This window comes from Passer montanus, unplaced genomic scaffold, assembly GCF_014805655.1.
Source record: "Passer montanus isolate IOZ18808 unplaced genomic scaffold, ASM1480565v1 scaffold10, whole genome shotgun sequence".
Lineage (NCBI taxonomy): Eukaryota > Metazoa > Chordata > Aves > Passeriformes > Passeridae > Passer > Passer montanus.
Genome location: NW_024356505.1, coordinates 35,577,234 through 35,596,346, shown reverse-complemented (window position 1 = coordinate 35,596,346; position 19,113 = coordinate 35,577,234). Strand labels below are relative to the sequence as shown.

Below are 19,113 nucleotides of genomic sequence, written 5' to 3'. Positions count from 1 at the left end.
GGAGTTGCAGAAAGCAAAGTACAAGTTTTTTTAATCTTGCCCTGAAGAACTTTGTTGAATCAGACTTACTTTGTTGAATTGGTGGAGGGATTGAACTGTCTTCATAACAAATAACCAGGCCATGCTCAATAACTTTTGCTGGCATGGCCCACACAAAGAGAAAGAGCTCTCCAAAATATCAATGAGAGTTCTCCTGGGCATCCTAAACCGCAACTGGCACAGCAGCGCAAAAACATGGTGCCAATATTATGTCTCTTTGGAAGTTATCATGAAGCAAGTCCTGGTTTCACCCTGAACTCTTACACATTTTGAGGAGCTCTGAAGCTGTAGTCCCATTTACCACATGTCATTTGATCTTAGCAGTGTGCCATGTCTAGCAACCCATGTGAGTAATTTCTTTACCCCACGGTGAGTCAAAACTCACCACCTGCTCATATCTGAACTCTGCCACCAGCTCAGAAATACTCTGTAACATATATTATCATCTTGGGTCTCCTTCCTGAGAAGTCTTCCTGAATTGCCCTCTTTCTAGTATCCTTCTAAACAGGCATTTCCACCTGCTAAATCCAAAATATGATGAACTGCTGCATCTGCTACAATGAGTTATCAAGGATTTAATGCATGATGTGAGCGTGCACAATAGGAAAAATACAGCAAGAGCACTTCATCACTGAGGATGCATTTGGAGCCAAAAGACAAGATCTCCCAGATAAATATTCATCTCCAGAAGACTCCACAAGAGGCAGCTGAGTATTCAGTGACATTCCTTGTCTTCAACCTGAAGTATCAAAACTCAGATAATTTTCATTAAATCCCCATCTACTGCTACATGCTACAGCTGATACTTTCTTGCCTGGATGTCCTCTAGAAATGCAAGAAAGCTGGGTGAAACAGAAAAAAGTCCAGATAGCTACTAAGATGTGTTTCAGCCAAGAAAATGACATTTTCTTTTTACTTGGTGCACACAGTTGCATAACCTAGTTTTGTGTCACATATTTCTCCCAATGTAACACTTTTAAAATCAGTAATCTAGAATATTAAGAGAAATGTTTTCTTCATCTTTCTACTAAAAGCCTTAGGGAATGATGTAAGTTGGATAAAAGTGTTCAACCAAAGCAGCTTAAACAAAGCTGGAATAAACACTTTACAGTCAAATGACAGAGTAAGATGTAGTCACAGAACTTTGGTGAGTTATTTCTAATCATGAATACATTAGGGGGAAAACAACTGGCATGGAAGAATTTAGAAAAAAAAAAGGTTTTGAAATCAATTTCATAATATGTTCAAGAGGAATGTTTTTCTTCATTTAATACTGACTCTGCAATTGTCATTATTTCCTAAGGCCCATTCAACAAAATTAATATAGAAAATGGGGAGCAACTTATTATGAAACAAATAAAATGGAAGAATCAAAGGGTAACGTGTTCATGAATATTTTTGCTGAGTTTTATTGATGCAATCTATATAGTACATACATCCATTTATTAGATTTATGGCTCTATTAGTAGAGCTGTTTCCATATGCCACGGGATTTTTTTCACTTTTCCTTGCAGCTTTTCTTTCCTCTTGTATCTCAAGTCCCAGCTTTAAACAAACACGGGCAAATGCTTCAAAACAACTTAAACATTTATGGAGGGGAAAAAAGATGCAAAAGGAAGGGATAAACACTACTTCATCAGCAGAAGATCTTTCAGGAGGCATCCAGCTCTGCTTGTCCCTAAAAGCATGACAACTCAGGGAGAGATGGGTAAAGATTTTCCCATCCACAGTGTTTATGTCTTTTTGGGATATTGGCTATCCTGTCACAGAGTAACACAATTTATAACAGCCCTTTCCCTTGTGACTCCTCCTGTCCAACTGTTCATGATGAAATAGCCTTTAGGGCCAAAGCTTTCTTGGGACTTAATTTTGTGAGACTTCTACAACTATTTATACTGGCACGGCTGAAAGATAAGTTGGGATTTCGATCCACTTAGCACATGTGTAAGGAGTTTATGCTTTTAGCATAACTTTGCCACTGACTTTTTTCCCTTCCCATGTGAGGGAGGATTTTTTTTTTCATCATTTTCTCAGTGGCAAGCTTTTTTTAAACAGGGTATTTATATTCTTGAGATGCATGAAGAGGTATTAATTCTGGTAGAAGGAGACAGTGGGAAAAAGAAAAAAAGACTAGAATCCATTTAATTATCAAACAAATGATTGTGACAAAGACCTTGTTTTTCATACCTGCACTCCTCACCTCTGTCCCTGCCAGCATTAATCACCTCTGCAGCATCTGTGTCCCCAGGCAGAGCACTGCACTCATGCCCTGCGTGCTGCTTCGCTCAGGAGATGCTCAGTGTGTATATGGATTAAGGTCAAGGTGGAGAGTACACCTGCTTCTAGCTCAGTGCTATTTGTCCTTACATGCTGGAGCTTCTCTCTTCATTTAAAGAAGTGTGTTTAGGTGCCTTTTGCTCTCAATTTTATTGCAGCTTTAGGGATAAAATGAAGGAATTTCAGCAAGATGTAGTACAGGATCTAGCAAATACCTTTTCTTGTTGTAATGGGTCTTTAGTCACTCAGTTCTACACTCTTCCATATTCAATTAAAAACAATTTATAGCTGCTACCCTATAGAGCTTATTTAAAAAAGAATTCACTTCAAAAAATGATAGTGAGGGGGAAATTGCTAAGAAACCATCAAAAAGTTACTATTCAGAGAGTACAGGATACCAATATAATCAAAAACCCCCAGGTTCAATCTTGGAAACTATTCTCTCCCTGTTATCCTTCCCAGTCCTACAGCAATCCTGTCAGTGATTCAGCATCAAAACTAAAGTGGATGCAAAATTCAGCACCTGGGGTTTGCCCAATTTAGCAGCCCCAGGCCCCCACCTCGTGTCCCCAGCTAAGGTTGTGTCACTTTCTGGGTCACAACCTGTCCCAGGACTTTGACAGAAAATTCTTACATGAGGCCATCCTTCACTTCTCTGTGGTGAATGTCCTCATGGTGTTACAGGCATATTGCCAAATACAAGCAGATTAAGCAGACTTGTATCTGTTAGATAAAAGGCCACAGATTTCAGGTTCTAGCTCATCTGTTCCCATCACCTCATTCAGCACAGGTATGAAACTTTCTTCTCCTTCTGAAAAGTACATCATCACAAACAATCACATATTATTATTACTTCCAATACATAAAGCAGTTTCATAACCTCTGGGAGAGGACGTCTAAGACTTAAGCTTACAAAAAATACTGGAAAAGACCTTTTGTAAATTCACACTTTCTGAAATTCTAATTTATGTATAATGCTCCAAATTTTGCACATTTGCCTTTACAAGGAAAAAACCTGCAAAACACAGAAAATCCTGCAAAATACAGAAAATCACCTCTGCTTCTGCAAATACCCTCTCTTATATGGTAGTCAGATAACAACCTCATAATGTTATCACCAAAAGCACGCATACCCTTCTTGCAGTACTGTTCTTAATTTAAAACCTCATACAGGATTATAATTATTTTAACCAAAAAAGCATGGTAACACATGAAGCAGCTGTAGGATCCAATCCATCTTGGTGCTGAGCTGTGCTACAGCACAAACCAAAGAGACTTCTTCATGTAAGCTGCAAACATCAACTGGATTGTGCAGGCACAAAGGAGGCATCTCAAGAGAAATGCACTCTCTGCCTAATTCTCTGGAGACCTTCAGAGGCACCTACTCCCTTCATCAACTAGAGGGGGAATTTATGGACTCAAGTCAACACCAACACTTCATTAAATGCCTAAAATATAGGAGCGCAAGCTAGGGAGACTAAATCTCTCCTGATCACTTTTAAACCCCTTCTGGTTTTCTTGCTGGACTGCAAATGGAATTGTTGTCCTTTATTAGAACTTCTCTTGTCAGCTGCAATATAGACACACACATGAGAATAAAGTGGGTGGAAATTTAAGTTCCTATTCTTTTCCTTGTTGTGACCTTCTGAACGATGTTTTCTTCCAAAACCAGTGGTGACCAAAATGAGGGTACACATCCTGAGTTGTTGCTCATGCTGAAACCAGCCAGTCAGTGCCACAAACATGACTGCATTAAACATGCTCCTCTAATTACACTTCCCAAAGTGCTTGGATTTTTTAGAAAGACAGAATCAAAATGTGCCATATGCGCCACCCTCCTGTTAGAAATGTGATGAAAAAGACAGTGAAAAGGAAAAAAAAAACCAACTCTGAATGTTGTTATCACTGTCCTTCTGGGCCTCCTGAGCCCTCCCTGCTTCCTCCTGCCAACAGCTCAAACCACCTCACACTGCTGGCAGCAGTGCAGAGGCATTGCCTTGCTGCACAGGGAAGTGGCAGGAATGCAGGATTTTTCCCCTTGAAGGCTGGTTTCAGTCTAAGTGGGGAGACTGCCCCACAGCCACAGGGTTTGGAAGATTCCTGGTTTCTGCACACCTTGAGCACTATAAACAATGGGCTAACAAGTAGAAAGTACTCCAAGAAACAGTAACTGTGGCCAACCCAAACTCCAACAAACCCTCAGCTGAGATGACTTAGATAAGACTGCAGGTATGACTGATAGCATTTTCCAGCAAATTCAACAGCTTTACAGAAATATTTCTGGCCAATGCTACCTCTGAATAAGATTACATGGAGTCATTCAGCAGTCACACACTTCTAAACTATTTTCATTAAAGTTTTATTCTGTTTATGAATCAAAAGAAATTATTTCCTGCTGCCACTTTACAAAGCAATCCATTGTTTTATTTTCTCTAGGGAGATCCTGGCACCTATGAGCAATAAGGACTGAGGAGCCTTAGCTCAGCTAACTACCCCTTCACTGCACATTGTGGAGCTCAAAAACACATTTACAGACTGATAAGTGCATTTACCCTGCAAAGCAGAGGGTATTTGCCATTCTTACTAGGCCCCTTGCTAGTATTTCTCATGGCTTTTTTGGGCACTGAGATATTTTTCAAAGGAAATATCTACAAAATTTAAAAGGAAGAGGATTGTGGCAGAGGGAAATTAGAAGAACTGAAAAATGTCTTTTATTGAATGGTATAAAAGTTCCAAAGTATCTCACTCTCCTCCACTTTTATCTGCAAGGCAAAGAGAGGAAGAGTTCACCTCTGGTGAGCTGCTTCTGTTGCTGAGGTCCAACAAGCCACAGCATCCCCAGAAGGAGAGAAATTCAGGTAAATAAGGTATTACAGAGATGTGCATTTATTTTTGAGCAGAACATAAACTGGGTCAGCTCTCTGGTTTCATTTTGACCCACAGTGACACAAAACATGAGCATTTCTGATCAAGCCAAATCATCTGCTTCTGTGCTGGAGCTGAGGGTGCTGATCCTTCCATGTAATCCTAACCCATCTTCGCCTTCAGCACATCTTGTATTTATGGTTTAACTGCTTCCTTAAGTAAACATCCCACTGCCTGCCTGACCCTCCTATTAGGCTTGCCCTGATAGCAAAGCTAAATGCATATTTTGATGCTAACACATATTTTCTTCCTAATTGTATCATCTGAGTCCATTAAGAACAATTTTTCCCCATCCTGTATGTCACAGCACATAGGCAGTCTCCCCTGAATCACTGATTTTTGTTTGCTCAGGTTAGACTTAACAAATTAACTGTTTTTCCTCTCTCTGTGTGGCTCGCACTCTCAAAACCCTACAGCATTTTTTTACCCTTCTTTGAACCCTTACCATCTAAGATGTCACATCTGCTGTTAGATAGCTAACACATGTATGAGTTCATCCAGGGTTAAACAGGATTGACTGAATTATGGACACTGAACACCATAACAGTGATCTTGACCAATCTGACTATTTTTTAAAGTTTATTTACTGCCATATGAAGACAATTCTTTCTTGCAATTTTGCAGAAATTTGCAGCCAAAATAAATGGCACCCCCAAGCAACTTTCCTTTAAGCATGATTTTGAGATGATTTTTTATGTTTCCCAATAATATCACTGAAAACGATTTTGCTCAATTTGAAGTAGTTGAAACTGTTTGCAAATGTTAAATTAGTATTTCCATCTACATAGGAAATATTGCTCTTATTTTCATACAAATATATTTCGCAGATATTTTTGAATCTTTTTTGCCTCAGAATTTGTATTTATTTTGAGATTGGACAACTGGAAATGTTTGGGGTTCCCAATCCTTCCCCCCAGCCCCCAAGTATTTTACTTAACTATGAAAAGAAATCAAGTGAATTTTAATTATGGTTAGGCAATAGTGGAACAGTCAAAACTGTAACAAATGGTTTTCTGTCATGGAAACAACCCTTTCAAACTGCACTTGTCCACCCGATATTAACATAATAATTAATTAATTACTTTTGGAGGGGGATGGCAGTGATGTATTTACTCAGGATGATAAACTCTGAGGCAGCATCTGGTTTAAAATCCCGCCCTGCTTTTGCTCAGTTTTATAGCTGACTCAATCAAGGCTGAAGGAGGTCAGTAACTTGGCTGAGGTCAAATTAGGTTTTTGGGTTTTGCCTGCCTTCATTCCTTTCTCCATTATGTGAGGTTGGCTTGTAAGAACTTGCAAAATACATCAGAAGATAGTACTTTCAAATATAAGTCCAGAAAAGGAAAGAAGTTTAAAAATTATGACCCAAAAGTATGACATGATGGAGAGAAGTTTGCAAAAACATGGCAAACTATCAAGTGGAAAGGATGCTTACTTTAGGTAAAAACAGAAAATACAAGTAAAATAACACAACTTTTGGTCAAGTTCTTCACCACAACCTAACTTCTACTTAGCTAATGTCAATGCACTCTAGAGAGACAGTAAATATTTAAAGAAAGTTGAAAATAAGACACAAAAAATGGAGGATTACTCTACAGCTCTCCCAGCAGGACAGAAACAAGCTCCACCAGCCCCAACTACTGGACTCTGACTCTTACACACAAAAAACTCTTCATGTGTCCATCTTCTACACTGATACTGGTCTCAAGCTGTGCTTGGAAGTAACCCAAGATTTCCAACATAGATTCCATCAATAGAATATATTTGGATCATTACAAACACGAGAAATCCAGTTTGGAAGAAATTCATCCAAGGACAAAACCAAAAAAGGCTGAAAATTCAGATGCCTTTTCTAAGGGTGACAGAAATATATTGCTCCATATCACTAATCTTCTGTTGTCTTCTCAGCTCAGATACCTCCACACACTGGAGACACATGAGAAAAAGCAGTAAGCTGATCAGAAATTGGGCAGCTTTCTCCACTTGTCCAAGCTGAGTTAAACATAAATGAACAGGACAAGAAGACACCACAGGGCTTTTTTTTCTTAAAAGCAAGCATGCAAACAATTCATATGTTCACGTTAAAAGAGTGTTCCCAAGAGAAGAAAAATAAAGATATAATGAAAAAAAAGGAAATAAAAATGCCTGTTGTAATTATACAAAGTTAAGATTACCAGCGAAGCTCAGGAATATTTTCCACCTGTGAAAACAGATCTTCCCTGTCATTTAAAGCTCTCTCTTTCCAAAAAGCTGAGCAGGTGCCTAAAATTCTGTCACAACCGCTGGTGCCACGAAGTCAGAAGTGCCTTACCAGGATCATGTGACCGGTGGAGATGTCCATGTTGGACTGGACCGGCTCCTCACACCAGGACGAGGTGCTGCTGCGGGCCGAGGGGCTGGGGATGGGCCCATCGCTGAGCTGGGAGGAAACGCTGTTGATGCGGGACGAGTGCAGCGGCTCCGGGCGGTCAGAGCTCTTCACTGCCATGCGCTGCCGGCATAGCTCCTAGAGAGAGAGAGAGAGGAGGAGACAACCCACAGTTAAGAGTAATTACAGGATAGAGTCTACTAAAGACATGTGATTTGCAATATGTTTCCAGGGCTGGAAGTGTTTTCCCCCTCACTGCAGTAATTTTTGGGCGGCTGTCTGTTCTGTTAAGCAGAGCTACAAAGGGATGCTCAATGAAATTACTACACGATGACTACCCTAACCTTTCAAAAGTGCAATTATGACTGCACGCACATCTCCACATAGATAACCAAAAATCATATTTTGGAGCTTGACTCCTCTAGCAGATATATATATGTTTTCCTCCCCCACATTCCGCAAAGCCACTTTTGAACCACACAACCTCCTGAAGTTAATGGGGTTGCACGGGAGTAATTGAGAGCACTGCTTGGCCCTGGATATGCAAACTCAGCAAGCTCAAGGCAACTGAATTGATGTGCTCTCCAATGTAAATCCTAGCTGATGGATGCCTCATTTCTCTTCATTAAAATAGCAAACTCGCAACACTTCCTCCCTGATGTGGGGCAGAGAGGATGAAGAATGACATTAACGAAGAATAAAAGCAGAAATCTGTCATTGCATTGTTTAAGCAGCTTTGGCGAAGAAAGAAAATTCCAGCTATCACACACACTAATGCAAGTCATGTTGAAACACCAAAAGACATAGCGCTGGGAATACGTATTTGCAGTTGCTCTCATGCATAGAATTTGTGCAAATGTACTGAATTCTGGCCACGTAACAGAAAATCCTGCTGGTAAAACCAACTCCTGATAGTATAAAATTCTGGTTCTTACAGGATGAGCAGACCCACAGTCACACTGTCATGTTGTAATGCTGTTGGAATCAGCTGTGGTGGTGAGATCACAGATATTGTAATAAAATGATAATTTTTAACATATGACTATTGTCCATGAGGGGTCCTTGGCTGCATGGCAAGTCTATAGGATGTGGCCATATTGCACACACAGTGTGGGTACACATTTATCTCAGATTACTCATTCTGCACAGATGAGTACTAAGAGCTCAATCTTTTGCCTCAGGCTAACAAAATAATACAGGCTGAAAAATTCATACCATTGGAATGCCATGGCTTCTGTTTTCTTATTCATTGATATTTTAGTTGCAGCCCAAATGCCAACAGCAGGATGATCTGAAAACCATTATTTATCAACTGCAATAAAATCCTTTCAGACAGTTCAAAATATAACTTAAGACTATGTTTGGGGCGTTTCTTAACCTTGCAAACTCTAGGACACTGAAGAGGGATCTTAATCCATGCAGCAGCAAGCATTCAAAGAAACTCCCTGAAACCATTGTATTGAGTCTCCTCCTGTCACCACAAGACAATGATTAAAGACCCCTTCAAACATTCTTTTCTACCAAAACTTCTGTCTTACATGCCATTAGAGATGCTTATGTGAACTTTTACTACTTGATGATATTTAATACACTATGTATAGATGTATATATGTATGCATGCATGTACAAATTAAGATAAATTGAGATTAAATTTGTATGCTTTATGAACAGGACTATGTTTCACTGTCTATTACAAAAATACAGTCAACAGAAGCTTGGGAAGAAGAGATTACTAATTCTCTGCGGTGTCAGTTGTTGGAACAACTGTACAGAAGACTGTCACAAGTGAAACTGCTACCTGACTCCATCACTGCATTTTTGTATATTTATTAATTTTGTCTAGGCCATGAAAAAGTTTTCCAATTTTTACCAAAAGTAGGGTTTTCCACACTTGAGTAGTATATATCTGTCAGTTGGTACCTTTGTAGCTTCCTACTAATTTTAACATGAAAAATATTAGAAAAATAAATTAAACTTCAAAAATAGGTTGAATTGAGTCACATATATTGCTGTTAGATAGGTCAGTTGAACTATCAGTATTAAACCCAAGACTTTTTAATAAAGGAAAAAAGTCATTGTATCTCTTATTTTTAAAGATAGGAACAAATAAAAATCCTCTTTTTCTCCTTTTCTCTGGAGGATCACACACTTTATAAGAAAGGATAGCAATAGTCCTAAATGTCTATTACTAACCTCAGAATGACCCTGCAGTAGTGTAATTTTAAATCCCTGCTTTTAGCAGATTTTGGGAAAAAGTATAACAGAGTGGAAGCTTTTTAGACAGAAAAACAAATCTACAAAAACACCAAAAAGCTGCTCAGATGTTTAGACATCAGCCATTCCTAGAGGGAATGGTTTATTGGACTAAGCAAAAGTATAATAAGTAAAGGTATAAAAAAAGAAGTCTGTCACAAAACTGCTAGAAGGATCTGTCTTCTGGCTAGCATGCCATGTGGCATTGATATGAATTTATTATATTCTAATAGACATCCTGCCACTTGACTCACCCCAACTCTGTGCTAACAATAGCATTTGTACTCAAACAGGATCTTTGTTTTTAAGTTGATCTGTTCCTGCTGTTCATATCCTGCCTCAAGTCATAATCCTCTGCTTTTACAAGTGGTTGCTGTGGAAAGGATTATAGACCTCTACTAACAAAAAAGAATTGAGATCAAGTGATCTCTAAGAAATTAATGTACCATTTTTACATGAATTATAATGACAAAAGAAACAATATTATAGACAATTGGTTCTGGAACAGATTAACTTCTAACCAAAATATCTTTTTGGACATGAAGTATTTAATATGTTACTAAGAAATGTTGTTTTGAAATGAAGTTTAATATGTTCGTGGTCCTCGTGGAAGAAGGTGAAGTTGAGAATCACAACAAATTTAAATATATTAAAAAAAATGTACCTCATCTCAAATATTAACATATTTCTTTCCTGACATATACAGAACCAAAACAATCATTCCCAGAACTGCTGTAACTGTCAAATACCTCAAACAAAGCAACCACGTCACTGCACTCTGTAAAAATGTTTAATGTAAACAGGAAGGTCAAATCATAACTGAAGAAAAACACCCCTGAATTTCTTGATTGGACTTTTAAATCTCCATGACAATGGGTTTTCCCCTGCCTGTAAACAGAACTTTTTGGGTTGAATTTATTTCCAGATCAGTCTGACAGCCCTCAACAGCTCTTCCTTCCCCCTCTGCCAGCCAGCCCAGCCCTGGCTGAGGAACCTGCCCCATCCCCACACACACATCAGCCACCCCAGCACAGCTACAACTTCTGCTTCTCCAAAGCCACCTCTCTGCTGGCCCAGCCAGTCCAGCTCCCACTTGGGTTTCTAGCTTGGCACTGCAGGGATAACATGTTCAAGACCATCCAGGTAAAACTTTGATGCACGGGATGCTCTGGGGAGCCATATGGGCTCCTCCAGGACATATGGACAAGGGATGTCCAGCTCAAAGCAGGGAAATGTCTTTATGAGGAATTTGGCCTTGAGATGGGTCATCAGCATTCCCTTCCTACAAAAGGCATTGGGAATAATAGGGTCTCACAGTGTGGGGTGTTTCACACCATGCCATAGCACTTACTGAGCTGGCACCTCTTCACAAATGCACAAAGCCCCAGAAGGTATAGACCCTCATAAATACAATACCTGCCACCTGTGCACTTCTTTGCGTGCTCAGGTATGCTCTGCCTTCCTCTCCAAAATCTTTACTCTCACAAGCATTTTGCAAATCAGCCATTTACCAAACCACAACTAGAATTCAAACTTGACTAAAATGACAAAGCTTCACACTGTGAGAATGACACAAACTGTATTTCTGTATTGTCTCAGCCATTAAAAATATTTTCTAAGAATGAATTCAATTTACTGCTGCATTTCTATATTTAGCAGAGTGGCTGAGGCTATTTCTGCCATGCTGAGACTCAGTAATGTCTAGCCATTGTTTGTGTATAGTTCGAGTGCCATTCTTCATTTAAAAGCATCATTTACACCTAAAAAAGCAACCATAATGCATACAGTGAAAGATGAAGAAACGATCCTCCTGACCTTCAGGCTATGATCTAATGGATGGGTTGGACATAAACATTTATTTAAAAGGTAATTTGAAGTTTATGACATTATTTCCCATCGCATGGGAATTGCTATCATACTGAGGCACTTACTCTGTTTTTTATTTCCCAACATTTATTATCAAACTTATATGGCGGTCACATGCAGTATATAATGGAGAAGTAATATCGCTGCATGACAAAAACTGCCATAACCAAGATAAATATTCTGTAAATAATGTTGAGTTAAATGACTTCAAAGTACTGCACCATGATCATCTGCAGTGAGCTTTTTATTTGACACACAATTGATAACCTTAAACAAACTATAAACGGTATTCTTGGAAACCCCCCAGTCCTCCTCACAATGAGGTTCTAAAAAGATATTCCTAATACTTGGCTGTCCACACAGAGACAGGGAGAAGCACGAAGGGCAACTATTTCCTCAGGTACAAACAGATTTTTGAATCCTTGCATGTCAATTGGGAATGAACCACTCTGCAGCATAAACACAGTTTATCCATATTTAAAGAAGGGCATGAAGAGACTTGCTGCACCTCCTGGACAGAATTGAGAGCCAATCTTTCCACCATGTTTTGTTAGGCAGGTCTCTGAACCTGGAGAGGTAAGAAACTCTCATCTCAAACAAGGAGGCATCAAGTCTGTTCAGAAATGGAGCCCACAGATATCTGTCCAGGCTGGCTTGGAGATGTGACCTGCTTGCCAGCAGAAGTGGTAGGCCATGTCACCAGCCAGGGACAGGAGCCGTGACTTCTGCCCCGTGGCTTTGTGATGCACAGCAGCCACTGGTGTCACAGAAGGGCAAGGCAGCAAAAGAGAATTCAGAAAAATTTTTATTTGTCATCTACTGGAAAATCCACTTAAGGAAACTGGAAAATCCACTGAAGCTACACAGTTTACTGAAACATTTGGTTTTAGAGAGAAATATATGTATATGTCCTGGTAAGGATTATGAGTACAGGTAACCATAGAACTAAAACAAGATGTAACAAAGGCTAATGGGTAATATTGAATCTTTTCCCTTGCTTTACTTGCAAAAGTGGAATTTGAGAACTGACTGGAGAATCCCAGTTAAGACATGGCCAACTTTCCCCTCAGCTCTGCAGTCATTAAACATGAGCCATTCCACCACAAAGCTGCCTCCAGAGAGGAGGCAAATACTAAACGCAAGTTCTCTAAGCAATACCTTCAGGTATTCCAAGTCCAGCCTGTGACGATGGCACATGAATCATTCTCCTCTAGCTGGTACCAGGAGCATGATAAATGTTCAGTCCAAAGCAAACGAAAATAGCTTCGTATCTAAAACACTGCTCTTCTTTCCAAGCCACTGTCACCTCAGATCTGACTAACAGCAGATCTGGGATCTGAGGGAAATGTCAACTTTTCAGTTTATTTAGAAAAAGAAACATAATTTCATTACTATACATTAATGAAAATAATAGATTTTGTAACTGATGCCAAAATTTGCACAAAACCAAAAATTAAGTCCAGGAAATAGGACTAACATTTCCACACTTTAAGGAATTTTTTGTTTTGCAAACTAAAATGGAAACCACTTGAGTTAGTCCAGAAACAAGTGCGGCAAAATTATTCTAGAATTAGCAAAAATATAAGAGAGGATAGAGCTTTCCATGGATAATTATTAAGAAAATGCAGAGACACTAAACAAAGAAATTATTGTTTATTAAAAGTGATAGCTGAGTGTACACCAAGCCCTTCCAACCTGACCTGCCTAATATTCTATCAATCAAGAAACAAATCTGAATAAGCAGGCATGATCACAAGAACACTGTGTTAATTTTATATGTGAAACGAACATATTTCGCAGATATTTTAAATTAAAATGCTGACACTTAATACTAAATTATTCAAGACTACACCTTTTAATAAAATGTATAATGAAGATTAAGAATATAAGTAATCTATATGCTAGGTATGGAGGAATAAGACCTTTAAAATGCTTTATTTTTTTCCCCTCAGCTTTAACACATTTAATTAAACAGAAGTCTCATTCTCCTTTTCAGGAGGTATTATTCTCAGGATGAGCTGAGGTCTGCATGTACAGCCTGGATTTCACTGCTCTACAATGAATGCAGTCATAAGACAATGGGATTAAAAAATGAAAAAATAAGATAAGCTCTTTTTTTAACAAATGGATCTAGGACTACAAACATCATTATACTCTAACTAAATTTGCTTAGTGTTACTACAGGGTGAAGCTAAAGTCATTTGGCTGCCTTTGTTTTGCTTTTGCATACTTGATAAGCTTTCAGGTGTTATAAATTTAACTTTAACTTATTTACTGTATTTGTAGCTTTGGGGATAATTACAGCTTTATTACCATTTATTTTTTGAGTTATTGAAACATACTTTCAAGCTTTAGCTTAATTTTAACATACATTTTTTCCAGGAATAAAAGAGCTGGTTACATATATGGAATATTTGCATGTAAATTTTCTATCCTGCTCAGAAAAGACAACTATATCTGATATCTGTGTCCCTTCAGGAAAGGGATAAAGGCATATATTGAAAAAATTATTGAGAGTAATATTTTGAAAGACACAGCATCAAACGTATCATTACACATCCATACTCTGGACAATTTGTTTTTATCTAGACTTGTATGTGATAGATCTTGGGAGGAACAGAAACAAAAAAAAAGAAAGACTAAAAGAAGAAAGCAAAATAAATTTCTTTGACTGTCAATGCAGCCTTCATGTGTCCAGTTCAGTTCACTATCTGCCCTCTTGTACCACATTTTGTATATCTGAATATAACTCTGAACCTTAGGACGGGGGGATTACTTGGCTTGATTTTTAAATGATTGAAAACCCAGGGATGCTGCTTCTTTTTGAAAACACCACAGCCAAATACAGGCTTGAGAATCATTCTCCTAACAAAACCTCAATTTTGATTGTGGCCTGTGAAACCTAAAATTTCAATTATTTTAGCATTGTGTGTGTTTCCTGGTGATGACTCATGTCATTATGATTCCCCTTTCCCTAAAAAAGTTAAGGCCATGAAGAAAGGGAAAGGCAAAGTAAACATGGCTAACTTTAAACAAAAAACTACTTTTCCTTTTTAAAAAAAATTTCTTTGATTTCTTTGTTTTATTCCCTTTCTTTAAATTCAAACATTTGCACAGTCTTATCCTACCAAATTGAATGAAAAGCCATCATGCTCTTGGACACATCTCCAGGTGTCCAGCAGACATGAAAATTGCACAGCACCAAAGGTCCTGTCTATGCAACACAGCTTGAGGAAATAGCTTTACTTTCATTCTTTCAGCAACCTCTCCTCAATGATCTGAAGTAATCTGAATAGTCCAGAAGCTCCTGAAGGAGGCAGATATCTCCTACATGGCTCACATTGCCAAGGAAGACAGGACAGCATAGGTCTAATGATATTTCTCTGAAATATTGATAGTATTGCCCTGCAATCCATGCCAGGAAAGCACAGGTATCTTTGGGGATAATACTGCTTTCCAGAGGGTCAGTGAAATTTGAAGACCATGTTTAGGTTACTCGGCTGGGGAACGTTTCCCTATACAAAAACACAAAAGACTAATGAGTGGGACTGCATGAGTAGGACAGTTTAGAGCCTTTATTTCTAAAAGTTTTATAAAACAGATGCTGGCTAAACAGGACTCCAGCACCCTGGTCTTCACAAACAGGAGATACACAAAGAAAGGCTGTGATTCTTTAGACTGATTTGGAAGAGTATCTTCCCTGCATGATGACATCGTGGTGGCTTCCCTAAGAATTTAAAGGATCTACCTGGATGACTCCAAGGAAATCAGTGCCTGTTTTGAACAGGTTATATCTGCAAACTGTGTACCTGAAGTCACCTGAGATCTACCGGTGTAAAAGCACCCAATTTTTCTTCTCAGGTTGTTCCTGACAATGTCAGAGTTTTACTGGCCTTGCAGCTCAGACAACTGCAATTCTGGAAGCGATGGTATCACACTGACCTACCTGTCACAAAAAAAGTGGTTTCAACCACTGCTGGTTTCTAAACTGCATTTCCCACATTTCAGCTGTGCCTGGATATAATGTTTTACAAGTATATGAGAATATGGCAAGTATGAAGCTGCAAGAGGAAAGATTTCTTAAAGGAGTAACCAGAGAAATAAAAAAAAATAACACGTAAAACAAACTTCACCTTTGCCATGTTTTGTTCATCTTAACTAACTCTAATACATGCTCATGAGGGCACAGCTGCTCCTTAATATGAATTGGCACAGAAAAAACCCCACTAGCATAGCACAGAGAGAGCCACACAGCACAGTATGGGTTACCAATAAACCATAGCAACAATTGAATTAACCTGAAAGGCCATGCAGAACCACATGTAAATCCATCATGTATTTTGACTTTGTCTAACCCACCCAAAGCCTGACCAGCTTCCAGCAGATGCCAGTGCTCTTAAAGATAACTGCCACAAATGTTTCCTTTTTCACTGCCAGCATTTATAGCTGCCTGGGGCTCAAAGTAGGCAAAAAACGCAGTCCCAAGACAGCTGTAGTTTCTCAGGAAAGCTATACATTAAGGCTGTGTAGTCCACTATTTTATTGCCCTGCAGGACTGAAAAAGGAAGATCATTTCTGCTAGAAATAAGAATTCTCAGCAGCCAGCAAGACTCAGTGAGCACTTCCAGCCTGGAGAGAAACAAAATAGCCACTAGTTTATACCTAAAAGTGTTATTCTGCCCCACTGCAAAGACTAGTATTGCTTCTCCCTAAATCTGTGTAACTGCATTCATGGTAACAGAGTTTCTAAAAGCAGTCAGAGAAATGGGAAAAGAAATCCTAAAACTTCTAAAAACCCCAAATACTTTCTTTTTTTCTCCACAAAAGGCAGACATGCACCAGAGGTGATGCAAGGATAAAGGAAGTATTTACCAAAGATGGCCATCAGTGACACAGCTTTTTTTTTATAACATCATCTATCATGACAGCCAGAATTGCCAGTCATTACCCTCTCCTGATTTGAAAACTAAACTCACTGCTTTTCACCCACTCTCCACTGAAAAAAAAATAATTAAATCCTTCATCAGCTCTGCTGGGAAGACCAAATGCAAATTTAGTGCACAAGTGTTAAAAAAGGATTTATAAAGAGCAAAGTTGCTACTAAGTCAGAGTAGGTTATTAAGAGACAAATCTTAGGTAATACAGAGAAACCCTGTTAAACTATGGGAACAAATAAGATGTATGAGTTTCCTCATGTCTCTGAGTACAGACATTCTTTCTATTACACATCACAAAAGTCTTCAAGGATTAAAAAATGGTCAATATTTCTACACTTTCACTGTATTAGTGTCATAGGAGATGCTGGACAAATTAACAGGGATTTAATACTTGGTACTGATGGTCAGAGATGCAGAGAGACTTCATATCTTGGAGAGGACAGCAACAGCAGCAAAACTGCACCATTTTTCTTGGGCTCTCCCACATCTCTCTGCACAGCTGTGCTCTCAGCTGGATCAGGGCTGTGCCCTGAGAGTGCCTGGCCAGGAGAGACCTGCAGCTCTCTCCACTGTCCCTGACCTGTCCCATGGCACCAGTTCCACTAAACACCCTGCAGCAGCAGCAAGGGGTTAATGGGTGTGTTCATTCAAATAAAAGGACTTCCCTGGTCACTACTGAGGTTCCTGCATTTTCTTTTCCCAACCCATGCAAGCACAGGGGTCACTACTCTCCCTTGGACCTCTCCACCAAGCACCAGTTTGTCTGTAAGATGCACGGGAGCAGCACAGGACAAGTTCTAAGTAGGTCCATTTCTCTGCAAGCACAGGGGTCACTACTCTCCCTTGGACCTCTCCACCAAGCACCAGTTTGTCTGTAAGATGCACGGGAGCAGCACAGGAGGACAAGTTCTAAGTAGGTCCATTTCTTAAATGATCACACTCATATTTGGATTATTTTAAGACCTGGGGCATGAAGCTGCAGGTATCTGCTAAAACATTATTAGCTCTTTTATCACAGAATTTTTTTTTCTCATGTGGCTCCTTTGGTTTTTGAGATTCCTGCTAACAACTTCAACAACCTTCTGCAGAAAGTGTTGCTTGCTGCAGTTGTATTCTGCTGATAGCTTTTTTTCTATTAGTCTTTCATTTTACATACTTAATATACTGAAAATCTTTGTCCTGGTGGCCAAAGACAGAATAAAAGTTTCACGCTTTCTTCAGTTTCTCATTTTATATATTTTTTTCTTTTCTATACTACTTCTTGTTACTGTTTTAGAAGAAATCATCTGTCTTTTCAATCTCTCTTCATATGAATTTTCCATGCCCTTAATCATTCTTGTAACCTTTTCCTTGCTCCCTCCATTTCTGCATTGTCCCTTTGGCAATGGAGTGACCAGCACTCACAGAAGCCTTGAGCATTGATTTATACTTAATTAACTTCTAAAGCCCTCAAAGAAGCAAACAGAATTCTTAGTTAACAATGCCTGCAGAGCAATTGAGTTGAATCAGACCTCCAAAAAGAAGGTAAAATTTGGAACAGCTTGCTAGGCAACCCTTATGTATGTTTTAACTTCACATCCAAGTGCTTTCCAGTGAGGTTAACTAGGAGCTGCAGTTCTTTAGTTTGTTCTTGGGGGTCACAATACACAGAATTTACATGCTCAAATTCCCATGTTACTATACATATTTTTACCACACAGTACAGAGGGAGATGTATGACATAATTTCTCTATAAAAGATAAATTTATATGTGTACATTGTTTTGCTTCCAAAAATATATTCAGTTCCATCACATTTCTCCTTCTATTTGATGTAAATAGCCAGCCACTGGCACCTTGTGCTGTGAGCCACTGCAGCAAAACCTCTTCCAGCAAATCACTCCATTCGAGGCATTTTTCTTTCCCAGAAAGCCGGAATGAACTCCAGTTGAAAGATTAAAAAAGGTAAAATCCAAGTTTCTTTTCCCCATGCTGTCAGAAAGGCACCAACACAGCGGATTTTACCTTTTCATCTTTCCCTTGTTCTTTTCTTAGCAGTGAGGAAGATCAGTATGTCTCCAACACGGGAATATTCTCCCCAATACACTTCTGAAGACCAGGGGGGTGTTGAGAGCAGCAGTACCAGAAAATGGGTTTTGTTTAGGGTTTAGGTTCTTAGGGCTCTAGTGCAGCCTGCTTCAAACCTCTGCTGCTGTCAGTGGGACCAAGGACAAGCCTTCCAACCTGCAGGGACTGCATGGCTCCCCAAGCCAGGCAACACTTGATGAGGAGAAAAAGAGTGATTTTAATCAGCCAAGCTAAGCATATAATCCCAATATCAAAAGTGAGTTTTATCAGGATAATGTTGAGCTGTTCTCACTTTGGAAAGCAAGATCAGCCCTTTCTGAGATCTCTTGAGTAGCTGCCAGAACATGGTTCTGCAAAACAACAGCCACCCTATATAAAAGGA

General features: G+C 39.1%; 1 protein-coding gene across 1 annotated transcript in view; it reads right to left on the bottom strand.

Annotated features, from left to right (window-relative positions):
* PTPRN2 (protein tyrosine phosphatase receptor type N2) overlaps nucleotides 1-19,113 on the bottom strand; it is a 632,217-nt gene that overhangs the window by 77,947 nt on the left and 535,157 nt on the right. The window contains exon 14 of the mRNA XM_039710389.1: nucleotides 7,553-7,747. Within this exon, the coding sequence (XP_039566323.1) occupies nucleotides 7,553-7,747 (195 nt within the window). The remainder of the gene's footprint in view (nucleotides 1-7,552; nucleotides 7,748-19,113) is intronic.